The sequence below is a fragment of the Lepisma saccharinum genome, chromosome 3, assembly GCF_977018435.1.
Source record: "Lepisma saccharinum chromosome 3, izLepSacc3.1, whole genome shotgun sequence".
Taxonomy (NCBI): Eukaryota; Metazoa; Arthropoda; class Insecta; order Zygentoma; family Lepismatidae; genus Lepisma; species Lepisma saccharinum.
Window position 1 is genome coordinate 67,197,451 of NC_139231.1, and position 23,363 is coordinate 67,220,813.

Genomic DNA, 23,363 nt, shown 5'->3' on the forward strand with positions numbered 1-23,363 from the left:
GCTGAGAGAAACGAAACTCTGTATGTCACGACTCTTAACCCCATATTGTGTACATAATGGGGTCTTCGGTGCATATGTGATTGTTTGAAGATAGTCGTGCTCGCTAATTCTTGCGTCAGTATCGCCAAGAATTGATAATGTGATATTTCCCCTTCTTTATGCGTTTTCTGCTCAAAATACAGGTGGGCATTGGTCGAGATTTACTCCGACTAACTTGTTTTCGTGGTTGTGCAGTGGAATGCACAAGTATTGCTCGGCAAAATGTCCATGACTATTTTCATAACATTTTCTCTTATTTTCTACATGGTTTTACGAGGGTCACTATTTATATTTTGAGCCTTGGCAACACTGATTGAAGTTAGGCGAGATTTGACGTTTGCACGGAATCGTCTGGCATTATTGACCATAACGTACTTCAAATGTTTTGTCAATAGCTTCATTTGTGTTGTTTATGTTGCCTTGGAGATTGCGCGACAACAATAAAATGGAATTAACTCGTGAACATTTTCGTGCGATGATTTTTTACGATTTTCGACGTGGATTATCAAGACAAGAGTGCTTCGATCAACTTACTTCCACATTTGGCGATGAAGCCCCATCCTTTGCCACTGTGAAACGCTGGTATAACGAATTTAATCGTGGCCACCATTCGCTCACCGACGAGATTCGCGAAGGTCGTCCAAAATCAGTTGTTGTTCAAGAAAACATTGATGCTGTGCAAAACCTAATACTGCAAGATCGTCATGTGACATACTGTGAGATTGAGGCAACCATAGGCATTAGTTCCACCAGCATATATAAAACATTACATGGTCATTTAGCTGTGAGAAAGGTATGTTCTCGTTGGATCCCACACAATTTGACAAAAACTCAAAAAGACGCTCGCGTCAATTGGTGCAAACAAATGCTCAATAAATACAATCGTGGTGCTTCAAAAGACGTATATAAGATTGTAACAGGTGACGAATCATGGATATATGCATATGAGTCGGAACGGAAACAGCAGTCGACTGTATGGGTGTTTCAAGATGAACCCAATCCAACAAAAGTTGTTCGCGCTCGAAGCACATCGAAACAAATGGTCGCCTTTTTTTTTTTCGGGAAAACTGGTCATGTGGCAACTGTGCCTTTAGAGGAACGTAGAACGGTCAACTCTGAATGGTACACAACAATTTGTTTGCCAGAGGTCTTCGGTCAAATACGGAAAACAAACAAACGCCGTAGGATCATTCTTCATCAAGACAATGCCAGCTGTCACACATCTCGTCTAACAACCGACTTTATGAACAGTCAAAAAATCGAATTGATGGGTCATCCGCCGTACAGTCCTGATTTGGCACTCAATGACTTCTTCTTGTTCCCGAATGTCAATAATAAATTGCGTGGACAACGATTTTCGTCGGCGGAAGACGCTGTTGATGCGTTCAAAAACCATATTATGGAGGTGTCTCAAGAAGATTGGAAAAACTGCTTTGACAAATGGTTCGAACGAATGCAAAAGTGTATTGACCATAAAGGAGAATACTTCGAAAAACAATAAAGCAGTTTTCAATGCCAAATTCCTGTTTTTTCATTGTTAGGCTCAAAATATAAATAGTGACCCTCGTAAGGACTGCATTTGTACGTATGCTGATGCAAATGTTCTCAATAGAGATTCATTTGAAGTTGGTTCAGAGTCTGAAGAAGGTCTAGCTATAAGGTTGAAACGTTACGTTTATAGTCTATTTTTTACAATACATTTTGCCTTGATAAGCATTTAGTGTTTTAATACTCAGCAGTTTGTTTTGCGTTTTGTTTCAATACTTGAAGCTCTCATTGACTAAAATAAGTAGAAAGAACCTGGCAATGGACAGTTCGCTTGGCAATACTTATTCATCCCACTCTACACATTTTTCCTTTCTTTTTACACAGTCACTAGATCCACCGTGGTTCTCATAACTTGGGTCATAATGCCAGTATAATTCTGTTAATTTGTAATTTATTTATTTGTTTATATCGGCTTTATATACATGACGAAGTTAAGGCTTGAATTAATGCCTTCTTTTCCACTTACCCATAATAATTTCATAAGTACTATACAAGAAAAGTGGTAGAAAATTAAACATTGGTTTTTGTCCAGTTTATATTTACAGTCTGTTTTGCTCTTTCCAGCTTAACATTTTCGTCGCTTCAGTCGAATGGCCACATCTCGCAAATTGCACATCGCTATTTGGAAGATAATGTTAAATCATGGATCAACCCACGCCTTTTTTCTGTGGTAAGTTTGAGTATTATTTTTATATATTCTTACATTGATCTATTGTTTCTTAATAATGATGTTTTGTCTAACAATGTTCCTTTCGCACAAGGCAAAAGACTGAGTTTCTGGTAGTATAATAACAACCAAGGATTAGCTGTAGGATAGGACAGCTAACATTTTCCCCTTACACATATTTATAGAATCATCTTGCTGAACGTACTGTTGCATATATTTCGATATTTTAGCTTGATCAAATTAAATTGACAACAAAACATCTTTCCGATATTCTGAATTTAACTCACTAATATGAGCATACACAAAGTAGAGATTATTGGGAACTTTGAAATTACTTTGTGTATTGTTGTGCATTTAACTCACTAATTGCAAGACGTGCCCAGGACCTTTACAAATAAGTATCCATGGTATTGATGCTGATATTTGTATTCCTCCCGTCTGGTGACGCTAGTGAGTTCCGTTTTTGCCTTTCTAGTTGGAAGTTTCGTATCCTTGCCTTAAATGAGGTTCCCTGCGTGAGGCGTTCATGGAGTATTTTACGCCATTGATTTTATAATAGGATAATCAGTTGCGTCTGAAAGGTTAATACGGAAGTGACTACAGCGTCTACAGACGGTAGGATTAAAGAAGTCAGCCACGAAGCCATGGAGGAATAGTGTACAATAACTCAGAAAATGAAGGCATACTTTTCATTTTAATATTATTTGGCTTTCACTGCAGTTTCAATTCTCAGTTTAGTTAAATGTTAAGTTTTAGTTTGTTGCATTTTACCCTACGTAGGTCCAAAGAGAGGTCCTTTAGTCAACCAACGGTCATTATTTGACTCTCTGCGTGTACATCTTCTTTACACAGCCTTGTGAAAGTATAAATTAGGTAGAAAGGCGAAGAAGAAGAATACAATCAGACAATAAAGTTTCGTGTGCAAGTACTTTTACTTTCTTGTTTCCCGTGCTGTATATGCCATTCAACGAAATTTTAGTTAGACATTTGAAACACCTATCTGTCAACATCTTCCCCCTTTTCCATATCGCCCCTTGTTGCTGGGGAAAAGAGCCTTCTGTTTCGAATGGCATACTCGCGTGCTAAGAGTCTTAACAGTTTTGTCTCCAGCGGCGAAACCAGATAACAAACGGCAGTTTGCACAGCGCGACATAATCGTCTGAAACACGAATGTGCAGAAGAATATTTTAGCGATTTGCAAGCAAGATTATAGCACCCTATTTGTTTATCAATGTTGACTAATGTCAATAAGCTTCGTAATTTCATCTATATATAAAACCAAGCAAAATCATACATAGAACCTAACAAATCGCGAATAAAATTAGCTATTAAAAAATAAAGAAGGATTATTATGTTGACAACATAAACACCCCTCTCTTTTCTGTGGTTAGCCCTCATATTATTTTCTATATCATTGCAGGTTATTGAAAACATCTGATCGCTTTTTACATTTTGAAAACATGGACAGCAATGCGATATAAACTATTACACATTTGGCACCACTGAAATATTCACAACAGAAGATAATCGAATTGACTTACCGATTTCAAAGAAATCATTCTGATTTTTCTTAAAATGTACTGATTATGCTACCTCTCAGCCCCCCCCCCCCCCCAAAGCAAAGTACGTGTTTCTAAATTAGGATATACATTATATGCAAATACATAAGGGTAGACCATTACTAAGAGCATTAATTTCTCTGGCAAATTCAGTTTGTTGCACAATTTTTACTAAGACAAGCGTGGAATAGTGTCTAGTTGTTCCAGTATGTTTCATCACCCAAGAAACTTGAGCATTATTGCCACAAGATTCGTGTCTGAAACAAAGACTCGCTCAAGATGTTGGTCGGTAAAAATGTGTAATAGTTTTTGAACTTATTTCAACTTAACATTTTGAGCATTTGTAAGTAAAAATTCGCAAACTTACTCTCGTTTTAATACTTACTTGCCTATTTTTGCTAGTCAAATACATACAAAATCTAGCTTTTGACGATATGGGTGTACACAATTTTGCCATGAACTTAATCACAACATATCCCAGACCTGGATCCTGAAATGACGGCTTTCAATTTCCATGTCTGACTTGCACTGACTCAGGGAATGCTATATATTTTTTTTCTGTGTTACGAGGGCGCGGGAAGACCTCGCCCCCACAAAACACACCCTCGCCCCGAAATGTCATTTTCCCGCTATCGTTTTCATTTCCGCTTATTGCAGCACAAAGTGCGAAAATTGATTCGGCCCTCCTCTTCCTTGGCTTCTTTCGGCATAAATACGTGCGAGTGTGGTGTTGTCGCGGATGCCCGGGAAATGAGGGGGAGGGGGTGGATGGTGAGGTTGGAGGGATTACTGTCGAGGTTGCTGGTGAAGGAGTGACAGTCGGGGTTTCCTCTTCGGAAGAGAGATTGGATCGCTTCGGAAATCAATCCTTTTTCATTCGTGCACCCCCCCCCCCCCCTCTTTGCCTCATCATTCCAATAGAGACGTCTATCTATATGCAACTTTTTTCTTTTTTTTTTGCGCGCGTAAACGAACAGTTTGCAAATTCCAAGTACCCAGGGTTGTGGAGGCTAGTCAATCAACAGTAACATTTTGCAAGTTAGTAATTTTCTTCCAGAAGTAACGCGTTGCCACAATATTCTATTCAAATATTTCGTTGAAATAAAACCATACCTCAAACAGGGTTTTAACCTTCCCAACGATCTGTCATCTACCAGCTACGTTGGGATGTTTTAGCTTTTTGAGACGTTTATACTGTTCTTGAGGTAATTTTAACACTAACCCTATCTTTTCAATATGTTGTGTTTGTCCTTTGTAGGTGCGTTTACAACCTTTCTCAAGGGGCTCTTTACACCCCTTTTTTAATTTGAAAGTAAGGGTTTTAGATAAGGGGATTTTCCCCCGCATACACTGAAGGGTGCAAAATGGCCATAAGTGCCGACGCACCCAAAAATTTTAAATCAATCTACATACACCTCCAAAATAAACCAGTTGGGCATTTTTTTGTTACTCATTTCTTGTATCAGGAACTCTTTTTCTATTCAAATTTAAGAACAGAATTGTCCCTTCTTTATTCTTGAGCGTTGTTCAGCCTGTCTGTGCTCTATCACTGGCCCGCAAAACATATACAAACAAAAATCAAAGTTTGTTTTCCATTTTTTTTCCCTCAGAACTGCCACACTGCAATGTGTCTTCGCCTGGAATGGAAGCGAGGAACCGTGATTGCATATAATTTTTTGTTAATAATATCTCAAAAACACTACTTTTAATTATTTTTTTCAAAAAAGAGCTATGTTTTGAATACGTCAATTGACTATTTGGGTGCAGAATTTCATAATGGGACGGCAATGGGTTGCTATGGAAATTGTTGATTTTGTATTGTAATGTGTATGAAATTTGCTAAATTTGTTGACTTCCATGTTAAAACCATAACTATAAGCTGACTGGTTGGTGTTCAAATCTTCATATTAATCTATTTTATAATTTTGGACTACAAATAATATGAAAATTTATAATATTTATCACTTTTAATATCAGGAAAGCAAATTGAAAAATGTATATTTGTGTTTATATTTTAGAACAGGATACAAATAGATAAAGCGACATGAATTAATATAATTTTTAAAATGGTCGTTTTTTTCCTTTTGGTTTCACAGCTTGTAAATGAATGCTTTACTTGGTTTGGTCGATATGACCAAATCTTCAAATTTTGTTGAACTTTTCCTGTTAATTTTGACGAAATATTTTCCAAATATTATCAAATTTGAGACTTTCCCTATTTAGAAGTCCATTTTAATTATTTTTGGATATGCGTTCTTGTAGTAAATGACCTTTTTTTTTAATAAACATTTGGTGAGGGTGTGGGGACAAAATACTTCACCAGTTCCACCCTCACTTTCTACCGAGCTTGATGCAGCGTCAAATGAAGACAAAGCTACGAGTACAATACTTGATTCCCAACTTGCGTAAAACGTGCTCGACATTCGGAGTGTATCCGAGTGCTTCGCAAACAGAGCTCAAGTGGCGACTGCAACCGAAGAAAACCCCATTAAAACTTGGAACAGGCCTCCTTCCTTCTCGGTGGGGGCCTGTGTTCCCAATTTGAATGCGTAATTTGAGCGACGGAGTAACTTGTTTTGAGCCACGGAGCGAGTCTCGGCGACCGCCTAACGAAGCTACTTTGGGTCGCGACCCTAAGATTTCTCTCAGGGAAGCTCATCGTGGGGAAGATGGCGGCGAAAACACTGGTTTATGCTTCGGTTGACAACGACGAGCTGCCGCGGGGGTTGTTAGTGCGGGTCGCGTGTCTTCAGAACTCACAAAAATACCGGAGGTAAAAGGTCTTTACACAACACTGCACTTCGTGAATGCCCAGACAGGAGTGAATCATGCACTTCTCATTATCCAGTAGTGTTTCCAACCACGGGTACACGCAATCTTGCCGATTGTAATTGTTAAAACTAAAATGAACTGCACACCCTAATGCCAGGGATTGTAAACTCTACAAGAACTACTACGTCTTCTTTTCGTGGCTCACACCGCTTTTAAGCGATTTCTAGCCAATGGTGTCGAAAACTTATTTTATTACCTTTATTCTTGTTCCAGACACAGTAATTTGTATGCTTATTCACTTTCCTCAGGAAATTACATTCTCCATTGTCTTAAACGAAAACTAAATGTAACAAAATAGTGTAGAAAAATCAAAAATATGTAGTGCGTACAGCATATGGCTCGCAGAAAAAGAAAATAAATCTAATCTAAATCTAAAAAAAAAATCTATTCAATTTTGTTAACCTTTCTGTTCCTAAGGTATAGTGAGGTTTTGTGGTTTGTTTTGCTATCAGTTGTTCTGGGGGTTATGAGTAAGTTTACATTGCCATGTTGTGTTTCCAGGCTTATCCATATAGAATCCGCATAACCGCAGTTTGAGGTTCGGAAAATAGTGTGGATATCGGAACTGGGATTTTTGCGCGTTGTAAATTTTTGTATAAGTATCACGTTGATGTAGTCGTAAATGACACTGAAAACAAAATTACTGTAGAGCTTCTGCGCATTGACAGTAAGTTGAGGACACAACTTGTAAACGTGCTCATTACATCAGTTTGCTCAAGACGGATGAATACAGGTGGGTCAATAGGAGGCAATAATAGATCATTGGTATACGAGGTGACGTCACCTTTGCAGCACGTTAGATATAGAAACGCTAAGAAAGAGAACAACGCACTCAAGTAGTTGTATTTACGGTGGGATAAACCCACGAAAGTATGAACCCCCCTCTAGCAGATTTGCTTATACTTAAAACTTGCTCAACATGGCCATATGAGTTTTTTGCTCTAGTGTGGAACCCCCGTTTAATCCAAGATTTTTGTAAAAATGCCCTGGGGAATATTTCGGAAAGTATGACCCCCTCAGATTGATGAGGCTACACTTATAAAAGGTACTTCTGAGAGATTGTTGTCCATAAATTTGTTAAAAATATGCCCCTCTTGTGGCCACACTTAAAACTATGCCAAGACACACATACACATACACATACACACACACATACATACACATATTCAGACACACACACATACACACACACACACACACATATTTATTTCTGGTTTAAGTTCAATTGGGCACCAGTCTCAATTTGCATATCTAGTATTAAAACAATGTAATTCTTCTAGAATTGCTCCGTGACTCTTTCATTTCTTACATCATAAACATATGATTTTTCACCTATGAGAATGACACTACATATGGTGTCTTCAGGTAAAGCCTCATGGAATTCACAGATAATTTTAATGTTTGTTCTGTCATTAACCACAACTTGTTTCCTTTTTGAAGTGTTGATTACAAACATGGGTCTCTGTCTTTTGAATTCATCTGGTGTGTAATACATATCACTACTGCCAGTAGTGACCCTCTTGAAAGCCGAAAATGCCTCATATAATTTAAGAAAATCATCCTTGGACATGTCTAAATTATAATTTTCTCTAGGAAAGACCTCATTTCTGCCATTTTTAAGATATATGTTCTTGATTTTGCAGTTATCAAATTTACTTGAATTTTTTTCCTGATTATTGTGTCTCCCAGTCTGAAACAGTACCACCACAAAATCAGGCATGTCATATTGTATACTAGAGAATGAATTTGTAGCATCAAATTCATAATAAGAACCAGATGCGGGCTTCTGTACAGATTGATATGTGTAAAATTGCAGAGGAATCTGTGGATTTTTTAGGATATCAGCTTTGTATTTAAGAGCGTAACTGGCCTCATATTCAACAACAGGGATTCTTAGCTCCATAGTCTGAATAATGCATTTGCCTTCATCTGGTAGGGTATTAGGCAGAGCTTCTCCTGTAGGGTTTAATGTGCTGTACCTCATCAAAGCATTATTATCATTGGCAGCTCTTCTAAATGTGATTCTTAAACCACCCTTCCACATAATATCTTTGTAATCCGAGAAGAATCCTGGCAACAGGCGCATGGGGAACAGCACTGTGTGGCTTTTAGATATAATTTTATCACCAGCTTCAAATCCACCTATTTGGTAGTATGAAGCCTCGGTTTTGGATAATTTTAGTGTGGCCAAAGCCGTGGAGGTAATGCCGGGATAATCCACTCTGTTTATAACAACACCATGCTTTCTGATCTCAATTTCAGAGAACAGATGCGGCACAAAATTGTCCACCAATCTTATATTTGAATTTGCCGGATAATCTGTACCATCGAGCTTTACAACATCAAATTTGATGTATAGATCTGCTCTGTGGGGGTGTATAAAGCCATCCCCTACATCAAGATCAACCTCAATTTCTGTGTTGGGTTGATTTAAATTTGCAAATGTCCTCCTGTTTGGAGGGAATGATTGTAGCTCATAACTCTCAATATTTTCCATTGTATGTATTTTTATTTAAATATTAATCTCTATGATAGCAGTTGTTGTGGCTCCAGCAAAATCAACTAATTCTTCTTTTTCATTAGTGACCATCAATTCAATATAATCTATTCTATTATGGCACACAGGAAAATATAATGTTGGGGATGGATTGTAGATGATGGGCTCCATAAATTCAGAATTAGGTTTGAATGTTGCAATGATGCCAGTTTGTTTGTGAGTGCCTATGCCATTTGATTTGGTGATCATACCCTCAGCCACATTGCAGTGAATATTCAGAGTCTCTATGGCTAAGAATTTAGGTATATTCATAGCAGTGTGTTTGATGGCCGGTTCAAGTTTTGTGTTGTTCTCAAAGCCTAACAGCTCTCCTATAGTACCCAGATCCACTGTTTCTGTAGCAGATACAATCTCTACTCTGTGAGTGACAGAATTTTGACTTAACACTACACCTCTGGGTAATTGAGCATTTAGAGTTGACAGATTATACTGCCCTGGAGTGATGACAATTTTTTGATCCCCTACTGCAATTTTGTTGTTGTGGTGCGTAATATTAGGGATTAGGTACATGCCGTAAAATGCTCTGAGAGCTATTGTTTTGGGATACACTATGTCATCATGTAATTTGAGTTTCAATATTGAATTTTGGCTGGTGAAATGGAATACCCCCATGATGTTTCAGATACCACAAGGCCTTTTGAAAATTTTCAATTGATGGTTTATTTATTTGAGACATATATCTGAGAACAGATAAACACAAATGTCCACAATTAACATCTTTGAAATTTTGAACACGGGCATTATTGTAATAAAGATTAGCTGATTTTAGATATTTTATTAAATTTTCAGGTGGAACACCTCCAAATGAATCAAACACAAATGCCTCATTGTTTAAATATTTAAGATAACAAATCCAGTGAGTGCCCTGATTTTTGTACTCATCCAAATTAACAATGCCACACTCTCTGTTGAGTGGTTGTTCTGGCAAAGAATCAGACATGTACACACCCCTAAAATGTTTGATGCCCAGTGGCTTGATTAAAGCTTCAATATCTTGGTTTGTAAGCGGCTCTTGTTTTTTTTAAACTTATTCATGGCTCTCTTAACACCTTTGCCTTTTTTCTCCATGACCAGGTTATGGCGCCTCTGCTCATCTAATTCTGCCCTATTTTTCTTGGCATCTATTACTGTTTTTGCTATGGCAGCTGATCCCCCAGCCAAGCTCCCAACTGCCCCAAGTGCTGCTAAGATGGCAGGGATGGTAAATATGAATCCCCCCACATGTGATTTTTTTCTTGATTGCTGTAATTTTTTTAATTGGGGGGTGCTAAGCAACAATTTCATACCATGTCCCTTGGCAATACAAGAGCTTTTTTTCTTGCGCTGCTTTTTGGTCAAGAGACTATCAATAGTTTTAAGAGATTTGAGACCTGCATAAGGTATTTGATACATAACACCCTTGGCCTTCATTGTAGGTTTATTATATACATGTTCACAACCCCCACCCCAGTTTTTGTTTGGTGCTCATAGCTATGGTGGTTCCCAATGCTGCTATTTTTTCACTCAAAGAAGCATCTTTGCTTACAAATCTACCAAATGCAGCCTCTTCTAATTTCTTGTCTGCAACATGTCTCTTGTCAAGATCAGAATGTGTGTTGTATGCTACGTCATGGTCTCTACAAGCAGCATCTAGGGGATTAACACCAGGATCACCTCTGTTTAATCTATGGTCCAATTTTGTGCCTGGACCACAATACTGATAGCCTGGAATGTGTAGTTCAAATGGCAGCTTGTTTATAATGTCATTAACCAACCCCCGGCCCTCAGAAATATTCCAAAATTTAGGTGGTAGAGTATTAATAATTTTTATGAGATATCCAATCCCCTTAGGGTCATTCACTATAAAATTAGACAATTTGGTGCTTATCATGTCCATAATTCCAACCTTTTCATTGTAAAAATTGTGGTTCCCAGCATTTTCCTCCCCAGCTATCACCAATAACCTATCTACAAGTTTCCTGACATCATCAACCCACACAAATTCTTTGGGCAGGGTGTTGTATTGTTTGATTCCACTACCTGTCTTGATCTGTGACCATATGGGCTTGATTAAATTATTGTATTTTGCTCCACTGCTAGACTTGACTCTTTTTTGTGTGGGATCATTGTTCTGGTATAGAGCATCTGATTTTATTAATATTTCTTTGTAATATTCATAATCTTGATCTGTATAGCTGCCAGGCCTTTTCCTAGTCATCAGTTCCCACAATCCAGGTGTTCCGGGGTACTTAACAAAAGCACCTTTTTCTCCGAGACGAGATTCTGAATAAACAATCAGATCATCTCCCATAAATGTTACTCTGAAATTGCCAATTCTATGTATGATGCTGCCATCAAGCTCTGTGTCAGCATATAAGCCAAAGACCTCATCTTTATTGTCTTTAGGTGTGGTTAAATATTTTTGTGCAAGAAGACCCAATTCAATAGGATCCTGAGTAGCTTCAATTCTTCTAGGAGCAATAGGACTAGGTGTATGAATACTGGAAAGTGGGGTGAATGGATAATCTAATATGTTCCTTGCAGCTACAGGTACAAGCTCTGTGATCAAATCTTGATTTTGCTCTGTAACAGTTTTGATATTCTTACCTAAATTATTAATAGCATCAATTACAGGCTGTTCTGTTTGTTTGTGTTTTTCATAAATTCCTCGGTTCTCTGATTTCCATCCCTTAAATCTTTTTACAAGATAATCTCTTAACTTAAGATCATCAATTATTGGCCTTTTCATGGTTATTTATATACGTTTCAACGTCTAGAAAATCGTTGATTTTATTTCTGTATTTGCCACTATTGGGTGTTCTTGTCATATCAATTGTGACAAACCCATAACTGTTCTGGTTCCAGCACCTGCTGCAAAACTTGGAAAAATCATTGTAGCTCAAGTCCCCACCTACATATTCATCATGTATGTGTTTGAGGTTGGTATGATCTTGATGAAACACACATATAAAATTGCTGTTGTCCCGGATCAGCTGCTTCGGAATTTTAGAAAAAGTCTGTGCCAGGTAGAAGCAATCTATGTTTTTGTGTCGGCCCTGTGTAAAGAAATTTCTAACCTTATTTTGATTATCCAATATAATGTCATCAAACACAACAACAGAATTATCGAGACATTCATCAAGTGGCTTAACATCTGTTTCAAAAGTGGCTATATCCAATCCATCATATAGCTTCATCAACTGCTGATATTTTAATTGTTCCAAGCTCTTAGAGAAGACATACAAGTGCCTGTTTTTTCAGTCTAACCAGTTGGGTGCCAATAAAAAATTATCAACCATTAGTGTAGTTTTACCACAAGCCGATGGCCCAACAATAAGACATCTAATATTATCAGGCAGCAACTTGCCATTTCTCTTATTCTGCTGTTCAGGTTCTGGCAGCCTCTTTATAACATCCCAGGTGCTCATATTATTATTTTGTCTGCATCGATCCAGCTGTTTTCCGGATGACCCAGCCATTTGACAAATAACTTGTTGCCTTTTCTGCGGATGATTTTTTCTATGAGATATGTGTCAGGCTGTTTAGTTTTGTTGAGTTCTTCTTCATAGAATCTGCCTTTGAGAATTTCTCCTCGGTGATCTTTTATTATATATGTGTTAAGGGTCCCGGGTTTAACTTGAACTACTGTAAATAATTCCGTGCTCCAGTTTCTTGTAAAGCCTCTTTTGAATAAGTGCTTATATTTGCTGATTCTTACTTGATCACCCACCCTGTATTTGGCTTTTCTTGTTGTTGGCTGGTATGTAGGATAATAAACAGTCCTGATCAATTTTTGCTCATCAGATGAAGTTACTTCGGAGGGTTTCATGTTGATTGTGGAATGGACAGAGTTGTTATATTTATGTAGAAGTTCTGGAAGAATATTAATCCATTTATAATTACCTTGAAGGGTAAATTGTTTATACATAAGATTTTTTAAGGTTCTGTTGAATCTCTCTACAATTGAGGCCTTGAGATCACTGTAACTCGAGTAATGTTTTATTGCCTGGCTTTTAATAAATTGTTGGAACACAGAATTATAAAATTCTTTGCCATTATCTGTTTGCAAATAGCGCGGTGATCTTCCACTCTGATTGATGATTGTCCTGATGGCTTCTGTAACACATGCTCCAGTCTTGGATTTGAGTGGCACAGCCCAGGCAAATTTTGAAAATGTGTCTATCACAGTGAGTAGATACTTGTAGCCCTTGTTGATTTTGTCTAAGTTTTTCAACTGCCCACTTGCCAACTCAATCAAGTCGCTCTGCCATAAATCATCTATGCCTTTTGTGACTACTGGGAGTCTCTTATAATTATGTCTGGCCTGTCTGTGTAATTCATCAACAATAATTTGTCTAGACATAATATGTAAACAAGAATATTGCAACTATGGGGTGTTCAGCAGCTGAGACTGCAGGATTTTCTAAATATAATTTGTCTCCTATTTGTATTTTAAATTCCAAAGTGCCATCATGTTCAACATATGCTGTTTCTAATGTATTGGGGTCTGTAAAATCCTCCAATTCTACACTGGTGATTTTCACTTTGTTGTCAGCATTTGTTATTGATAAGGTAGGGTAGTGGTGTGCCTGTGGCTGATGCCAATATTTGATCTTGATTGGTCTCAATGTGCCCCCAACAAAAAATTGATAATAAAATTGTACAGGGGACAGCATATATATTTTGCCACCTGGTGTAAATGGAGAATCATATTCTTTGTTGGGGATGCTGTACAATTCAAGAATTACTGTATGTTTTGGATTCTCGATTATGCCTGTTATTTCTTTTTCTGCTGTGAGCAATCTGCTTGTTACAGATTCAAGGTGCTCATTGATGGTCCTAACAACATCATCATGGCCTGGCTTAATTTTTATGTCCACAATAAGTTTCTTGTATTGTTGCACAATCTCTTGAAGCTGGGTGGCAAAAACAGACAGAGCATTTGCTTGATTGGATTCCATGGTCCCTAGCTGTTGCTTGATATTGGCTACAATTTGCTGTAAATTTTCAATAACTGCCAATTTTGAATTTTGAGCAGTAAGATCATGGACCTGTCTTCTGATATCCTCAAACAGGGCATGCAGTTCATTAATATGTTGATTAGTTGGTAGAGTGGCTACTGTCTGAGTGAGTTGTTTGATCTCTGTCTGGATATTCTTGATATCTTCTGATTTCAATATGCGATTCACTGCCCTCTTAATATTTTTAAGTTCCTGTGATGTAGGAAGATTTGATACTGTATTTTGCAAAGATTCAAGTGCCAATTTTACATTGTTTAATTCAGAAGCATCAGCCACATTTTGCATAGCATTTTGGAGCAGGGCTATATCTGCCTGAGTGGGTGTGGATTGTTGTAAAATTTCAAGTTTTGTTTGGATATCGTCAAATGAGACAGTTCAGATTCAGTGTTGAGGTTTTCAAGCTTTGTGATTTGTTGCTGGACACTGACAAGAGTATCTACAATCCCAGGCAATCGGGATTCTAGTACATTTGCCAAATCATTTTGCACTGCTGCTATTGTACCTTCAAGATGGGTTATGGTACTTTGAATTTTTCCAAAATCTTCATATGTTTCAAGTTGCAGCTTAATATTTGCAACACTCCGAGTTATTGCACTCAAAGCATCAGAAGATGGCAAGTTGTTCATAAAATTTTCAAGTGTCTCAATTTTTTCCTTAACCTCGGCTATGGCATTGTGCAGAGGATCCAGATTAGGTATCTGGAGTGACTGAATCTGTTCCTTTAGAGTGGAAATCACTAGATCAAAATCTTCTTGTGATTTTATGCTTTTGACAATTGTTTGGAGCTGTGTCTGGACATTATTTATCTGCTCTTCCAATTGTTGTTTCAATTGCTCGGAGTTGTTAGCCTGGGTCTTAAATTTGGCTTGAAGAGCTGCTACAGCTTCTTCTAAACTTTGAAAATTATCTAATGTTGCCAGATCAGTATATTTTTGAAGCAACAATTTGAGTTCTGAGTCAATTTTAAGAAGAGGGTCCATGCATTGTGATTGCAAATTTGTAATTTCTAATTGAAGACTGGCATTGAGTGTGGCTTGTAAAGCTTGTAAATCACTTCTTAATTTCTTGACTCTGACATCAAGCATCAGAATCTCATCACTGTGATCTTCATGTCTTGTATGGCCAAATATATCATTAGGCATTTTCTTTTAATGGTTATTTATTATAGAGTATCTGATTCTTAATTCTATAAAAAAGGGCATAAGCTTGTCATATGATCCAGGGACCTCAATATATAAGCAGTCACCAGCAGAAACAGTATATACAGTGCCAGAAACCATGTTTGAGTGCTTAATTCTATAAATATTTCTCCCTATTGAAATCTTGACATCACCCTCAGGGGTTGTAATAAATTGCAATTGCCCACCTACAGGTAATTGGTAATGATTTAAATTATTGTTAAATATGTACAATGTTTTGCCTGTTTCATCATCATTATCTGTAAATATGCTGTTCAGATGAATAATTAACAAGCCACTCAGCTTAGACAGCATATCAGAAGAGGGTTGTGGTGTCGGCAGGTCCATAATATCCTGTTTTTTGAACCCAAATAAGTTCATAGGCATGTTTATTTATTTCAAATCATGCTCTGTAATTAGGCATTGATTCCCATTTTTCAAATCACAATGCCCCCAAGGTAAAGTATGTATGCCACATGATAAAATGTGTCTCTTATCATCATGTGGGTCCAGAGCCACTTTTCTTACAACATTTGAAGTCAATAAATGATCCTCACTCTGAATTCTATTTTCTGATGTTCTAATTGAACTCTGTGATTTGATGCAATTTTTATAATCTTCAAATACAAGATCTTTTTCCACAGTTACTTTGCCAATGCCCTTGGCCTTTTTGGCAGCAACACCACTACATGTTTTAAAACTGTACATCTTGGCACTTAACCCAGCAAATTCCACAATAACATCACCAAGTGTCTCATCTTTTAACTTGCCAGGCACCTTTTTGTTGTGGGGTTGAATTCTTGTATGTTCACTGGTATCAAAATATTGAAACAATTCAGGCTGTGACATATCTTGATAAACATCTTCTGTTTGAATATCAAGAATAAAACTATCCGTGTCCATGTACAATAATTTTACACGATCACCATAAAAAGGTTTCAGCACATCATAATACAATATTAACATATGTAATTTGGACAATTCCAATATCACAGCCCCTACATAAATAGGTTTATCAAACTTAATCTTTGTTTTCATCATGTTGAAAAGTGCCATGTGCTCATCATAAATTCTTCTGTAATTGAAATTAGGCTTTGCAACCAATTTTTTGCTCAGGCTGGGGTCAGTAATTATTTTAACATCGGTATGTTTCCTGACATTTTCAATTGTTTTGCCATACACTGAATTCACCATCAATTTAAACAAGCCCTTATCAAATTGACTCTTTGCAGATGTTCGAAGCTCTGTGTTTGTATCAATGTATGGTTTCAACCATTCTGAGTGCCTGAACCTTAAAACTTTGCCAACTTTGGTCACTTGAACACCATGTTTCATCAGGAACTGGAGGTTTTTGTAATATGTAACATAACCCTGTTTCGGCTCCAGGGTCATCATGAGCTTCTTCTGTTTAGAGCCAGGTGAACACTTAACCTCGGGAATTGGGGACAAATCAGAAAATTTGTTGTGTAAATGATCAGGAATTATCAGATCAACCTCTAAGATGAGGCCACTGTCACTGTCATCAAAATCCTGAAGATCTTCAATATTGAAATTTTCAACCCATTCAAGCCCTGCATATGGCAGTTTTTGCATCATGGCATGACCATAGAGGCTGTTTGCATCTACATACACTATATAATTTGATGGCCGTGCTGGATCATAATCGGGCAGCATAATATGCTTGTTATTTGCTCTGGCATATCTCTGAGAACATTGCACCATCCCTCCTCTTATACATTTCTCCATAAACAGATACATATCTTGATCGTGGATCAGATCCAATTGCTTTTTGGTGTTCAAAAACGTTGCGGCCCATGCTAGACCTGGAGCACTGAAAAAATACACTGGGTCCAGTTTATAATTTTGCATGGAAGATTTTCTGAATGCCTGCAATATATCAGCTAAGAGGGTCACATCAAGTTTCAAATATGCCATGTGATAATCACCAAATGTCTTGCATTTTAAATTGTTCCACATCAACTGAGCATGGTGATAATCTTCATCAGTGATTCCAGATCCTCTGATTTTGCTGTAAAACTCTTCTTGTGGTGGCAGGGAACACTCATCAAATTTAGAAAAATCTGTAACATAGTCATATGGATATACACCCTTCCGCCTAATTAATTTCAGGTCCTGATTTGGAAACGAGGCACGTGTAATTTTTAATTGATCATCAGGTAATTGAGTGGCCAGTGTATCTAGGCTAGCAGATAAAAATCTGTAAGAATCAAGAAATCTTATGTGAATAGAAACACCATTAACTTTAATTATTTTGCTAATAGATATATATTTTTCATCATTTTCAGCTAAAATATTTAAATTCTGCTTGTCAAACCCCTCGTATCTGATCAGATGATGGAAATCATAATTGGATGCTCCATGGCAAAATATGGGGACAAATTTTGGTCTCTTGATCTTAATATTACAGCTATTACACAGGGCCATTTTGTATTTACCATCTGTATGAGAATGGTGATGAACCTTGATATTTGTATCTGAAAATTCAGAATCACATACCGGGCATTTTTCTGCATTGTTGAAATCTTCAATCTGTTCCTCTGTTAAAGGCAGCATAGGCTTTGATTTTAATAAGATGTTAAATGCTATGTCACGGCACACATTTTCTATTCTATGTGCAAATTCTTTGATGGCATCTGGTCCCATGTATGAATCTTTTTTAGTAACAACACCATCCTGTACAACCACATAACAAAAACTGGAAGGTTCATGTAGCTGGTATGGTGTACTTGAAGATTCTTTAGGATCTGGATTGCAGGATGCAAGATGTTTGAGATTCGATTCAAAATCACAGACAATAAATGCTGGGTGTTCCAACAAGGCTTCAAACTTTTTGAATTTGCAATTTTCACTTGGATTGGGCATCACCATATGAACAGGTTTATGATTGCCACAGTATTTCAGATGCTCAATTAACTTGTTTTTAGCAATTTCTGCATTTTCTTCCCGAACCCCTTTCACCATTTTTTGACCATCAAATACAGTTAAACATCTTCTGCACAACTTAAATATTTTTTTATATTTGTCTAGTTGTGTTCTCACTAAAGCTTGAAGATTATGTATCAGAGTGTAATGGTATGTATCATCCCCTTCAATTAAGAGCAGATCAATTGGAATAGCAGATTCATCATCAAATGTACTGATTCTGAGAGGTGCTATCAAGCAATTGCCAGTGGAACAAGTAAATACATTAATAGATAATTGTTTGCCATTGATGTTCCTGGCCCTTTTTTCAAATTTATCAATATTCTGAACAGACATTGGATATTCTAAACCCTCCATTGCATCGTCAAAATCATGTTCATGCTGTTTGTAATAACTTATTCTCTCAGGATGCCTTGAAACTGGAAACAAAGCAGCTAATATACACCACAAAAAGCATTTCTGGTCGGTATTTTCTATATTAACCACGGCTCTTCTGTTTTTGATATTTGCAGGTAATGGCAGATATGTAGATCCTTGTAATGGGCAGAATTCAGAAATATTAACATATAACTTGTGTGATGAACCGCATAGGCTCCATCCGGACTCTTTTGCCGCAAATTCAGAGTGTTTGATATTCAGTTGATTTATCAAGCTGCTTATTATTGTGTCTGAATTTGCGTTTGAATATACCGGTACAGTTTCTGTTATGTGGGGCTGTGTAAATTTTGTGCCGTTTGGTTTCTTATATTGTACAAACAATTTGAGGGAGAGCTTATAAGAGCCAAGATGTGCATTTAGAAATGCCTGCAGATCAGAATTTTTACTGTTCAAAAAATTCTCAATGCCACATCTTGGCTCTGATTCAAAACAGTGATCCCTTAATTGGCCGTTAAAACTGCTACGGATGGGTTCATAGCGTGGCTGCTTTGCTGCTCTGGCATTAAGAGGTGCTTCGTGCCTTCTTTTCAGACCAGATGTAGATGGTTGTGCAGAGCAAGTATCTTTATGTGTATATGTGAAGTATTGCATGCTGTATTTTCTATTGCATTTGGGGCAAATTTTTGTGGGAGTTCTGCATTTGTCTGGGTTACAAATCTTTTGGTGCTTAGCCCAATTGGGGCTGGATATATTTTTATTGCACTGATTACAATATTTTTGATTCGGCATTTTTGCTGTTGTTTATTATATACAATTTCCTGGGTTTCAAATCAAAATTCTATACTGAATAAAAAATATCAGTTGGGTTCAGCACTGTGCTTTGTGTGTGTGTATGTATATATGTGTGTATACACTTAATATTTTTGGCTTTGGTATTTATATACAATTTCTTGGGGTTCAAATCAAAACTCTATGCTGGATCAGTTGAGTTCAGTGCAGACAAAAAAACTGCATAGCTCTATGTCAATTAGTTCTTGAGATATTGTATTTAGGAACCACTTTGGCCCCCCTGCCAAAAATTGGCTTTTATTGCATCAGTGTATATTGTCTCTATGACCTTACTTGGGTTATTCCAGCACAGACAAAAAAACTGCATAGCTCTATGTCAATTAGTTCTTGAGATATTGTATTTAGGAACCACTTTGGCCCCCCTGCCAAAAATTGGCTTTTATTGCATCAGTGTATATTGTCTCTATGACCTTACTTGGGTTATTCCGCCAAATTATATGCTTCAAGTCTCCTATACTTTGGTGGAGCCTGTTCAGGTTCTGCCCCCCACTTGTGGGTTCCACTGCCAATCCAGCAATGGTGAAGAATCTGCACTGTGCCCTGGCTTTTATAGTTTTGTCGGACCAATCAAAACCTTGCTTGCTTTAGCCAATCAAAACTTTGTTTGTTTTAGCTAAGCAAAATTTCTGTTTATTAATTGTCCAATCTTGTTTATTCTTGTCCTGTCTTGTTGAATCTTGTCTGCACTGGTTCTAACCTGTAATATTGTGTCCTGCCTTGTTGAATCTTGTCTATTCTTGTCCTGTCTTGTTGAATCTTGTTCTGTCTTGTCCAATTTTGTCTATTCTTGTTCTGTCTTGTTGAATCTTGTCTGCACTGGTTCTAACCTGTAATATTGTGTCCTGCCTTGTTGAATCTTGTTTATTCTTGTCCTGTCTTGTTGAATCTTGTTTATTTTTGTTCTGTCTTGTCCAATCTTGTCTGCAAGTAAATATGTATAGATGTGGGTGGGTGGGTGTGGGGGTGTGTTGGGGGTATGTGGGGGTGTATTGGGGGTAGGTTGGGGGTAGGTTGGGGGTGTATTCAGAAACATGAGCTATTCTCTAACATTTTTGCCGAAGTACTTTCTTCTGAGCGTACATCCCGTTTTTCTGCTGAGCGTACATGCAATCCATACCGCCGCGCCGGGAGGCATGGCGCGGCGGTGGACAACTCTGGAACTAATCGATGTCAATAAGACTGCCGGAGCTTTTGCTAATAAGAATTGCCGGATGTCAATAGAACTATGCACCGTGCGATAGAACTGTGCACCGTGCGGAAAGTATTGATCCCACCGCTTTGGGGCCGTCATGCGCACATATTGTTCAAGTATTGATCTTATACCCTCTCGATGCTTGATTTTATATATGAACAGATTACAACAAAGAAACTGAATATAGCAAATGCAAAATATCCCAGTTTCAATTCAATCCATTTATCTGAATTGAAGAAACCGACAATTCACATATCCCCATATCATTGTATGCTTGCCTATTAGCCTCTTTTGCTGTTGTGCTCAATTAATTTTCACTAATTGGCAATTTTCTTGAAGAGGCCTAATAGAACAAGATACGGCGGTATGAGAAATATGTGAATAAAAGATATTTTAGTAATATACGACGTCTTAAGAAAGGCATATTCAGCTCCAAAGTACTTTGTTTAACACTTACTACCATTCCCTATTACTGGCAAAAAGTGTTAAAAATATTGACATAATGAAAAAAATTGACTTGTTCCCAAGTGTTCACCGAGTTCAGGCATTTGCACATAGATGGCTCTGTTGTCACGGAGCAATTCTAGAAGAATTATTGTTTTAATACTAGATATGCAAATTGAGACTGGTGCCCAATTGAACTTAAACCAGAAATAAATATGTGTGTGTGTGTGTGTATGTGTGTGTGTCTGAATATGTGTATGTATGTGTGTGTGTATGTGTATGTGTATGTGTGTCTTGGCATAGTTTTAAGTGTGGCCACAAGAGGGGCATATTTTTAACAAATTTATGGACAACAATCTCTCAGAAGTACCTTTTATAAGTGTAGCCTCATCAATCTGAGGGGGTCATACTTTCCGAAATATTCCCGAGGGCATTTTTACAAAAATCTTGGATTAAACGGGGGTTCCACACTAGAGCAAAAAACTCATATGGCCATGTTGAGCAAGTTTTAAGTATAAGCAAATCTGCTAGAGGGGGGTTCATACTTTCGTGGGTTTATCCCACCGTAAATACAACTACTCACTCAGCAATTCTGGATTTCGGTGAGGATGCCCTTAGTAGCAAAACCAATCTACAAACGGCGAAAGGTTGTAATGTGCGTAACCATCAGTTTAAACTCGGGTCAAGACTTTTTAATGAACCTGTTCGCACTATCCTCCTGGCGGCGCTAGCGTTCTACTCGTTACCTCTACACACATGAGCGACATATGCTGTTATAGAATCTGGGAAATTCACATTTGAGCTCATCAGTATAACCTTTCAGTAGTCGACATTCTGACCAAGAGCTCGTGTTAAAACTGACAATTACCAGTTGTCATGGGATCTTGCTTCAGCTTTCACCAAGGCAAAATTGAAGTAGAATATCGGGTTTTTGAGGAAAACATTTCCAAATGTGTTATTTATTTCGGTATTGTCGGAAGTGACCAGAAGTGGAAGAACAGCAACGAGTATACTAAATACGAATAATTTATTTCGAAAGAGTTTACAATCGCAACAAAAATATTTGGTGTAAACCCTTTAGGGGATGGGGGGCAATGGAGATGAATTTCATTTGCTTCGGAGTTTCAAATTTCGCTTTTCTTAGCTCATTTTCCTTGGAGTTGGCAACTCCGCCATCCAGCGACAAACTTCGAATTACTCTCAAGGGAGATTCATTCAGAAGAATAACAGACTGCCCTTGCACATGAAGTACCTTCTCCTGGACGCAATCTACAGTTCAAGAACGTTCACACTCTTTATCGTTACCAGCACTTCAATATCCATGTAGCATGACATAATTGAAAAGGTCTCATTTGGTAGGTCATTGCCGTAACAAGAATTTCAGGAAGCTTCTGATCCTACTTGTACTTTGTGTAGTGAAGTACTTCTTGGAAGCAATCTGCGTCTTTGGGTTCATTTCGCAGATATCATTGACATTCGTTATCCTTTTACAAATACTTCTAGACTTCAAACAAGTCAAGTGAATTCCTGTGGCGTAACGGTAACGTCGCCGTAATCAAGGGGTCTCGGTTTCGATACCCGGTGGAGGAACATAGTGGTTCCGATTCCACTTTAAACTGTAGGTCCAGTCCCGATTAGCCTATCTGTGCACAAAGTGGACTTAAAACACGAAATCAAATCAAATCTAACGGTGTTCCCGAAATATTTGTGAATTTCTGACCAGTCAGCTTAATAATAATTCAGATAAATACTTTTTAAAACACATGCGGGCGGAAAAGATAACAGTAGCCAAATTGTTCATTGTTATTTTAGTTATCTTTTCCTTCTTATCTCCTAGGTTACTACAAGGAGCTGTGCTTACGGTGAAGCAGTTGTTCTTCTCTGAATATTGGTGCTTTTATTTCAGTTAAAGTCCCTTACGTTGCGAAAGACGACTGAATAAAAATGTCGTCTTTCTACCTTAGCAGATTAATCACAGCTAAAAAAAAGGTCGAATAATGATTGGTGGAAAAGATACAAGTACAAACACAATATGGGGAGGGCGTAATAAAATGATTCAGCCTAGAGCTCTTTACGTAGGTTGGGTATCTGGTTGTTCTGCGGGTAGTGTATTTTCAGTTTAGAAATCTATATATTTGCAGAGGGGATCAAAATTTATCATTCACTAATTAAATGAA

General features: G+C 37.6%; 1 protein-coding gene across 1 annotated transcript in view; it reads left to right on the top strand.

Annotated features, from left to right (window-relative positions):
- Positions 1-23,363, top strand: part of LOC145985564 (kinesin-like protein KIF26B) — a 968,206-nt gene that overhangs the window by 207,627 nt on the left and 737,216 nt on the right. The window contains exon 3 of the mRNA XM_083119635.1: positions 2,152-2,257. Within this exon, the coding sequence (XP_082975761.1) occupies positions 2,152-2,257 (106 nt within the window). The remainder of the gene's footprint in view (positions 1-2,151; positions 2,258-23,363) is intronic.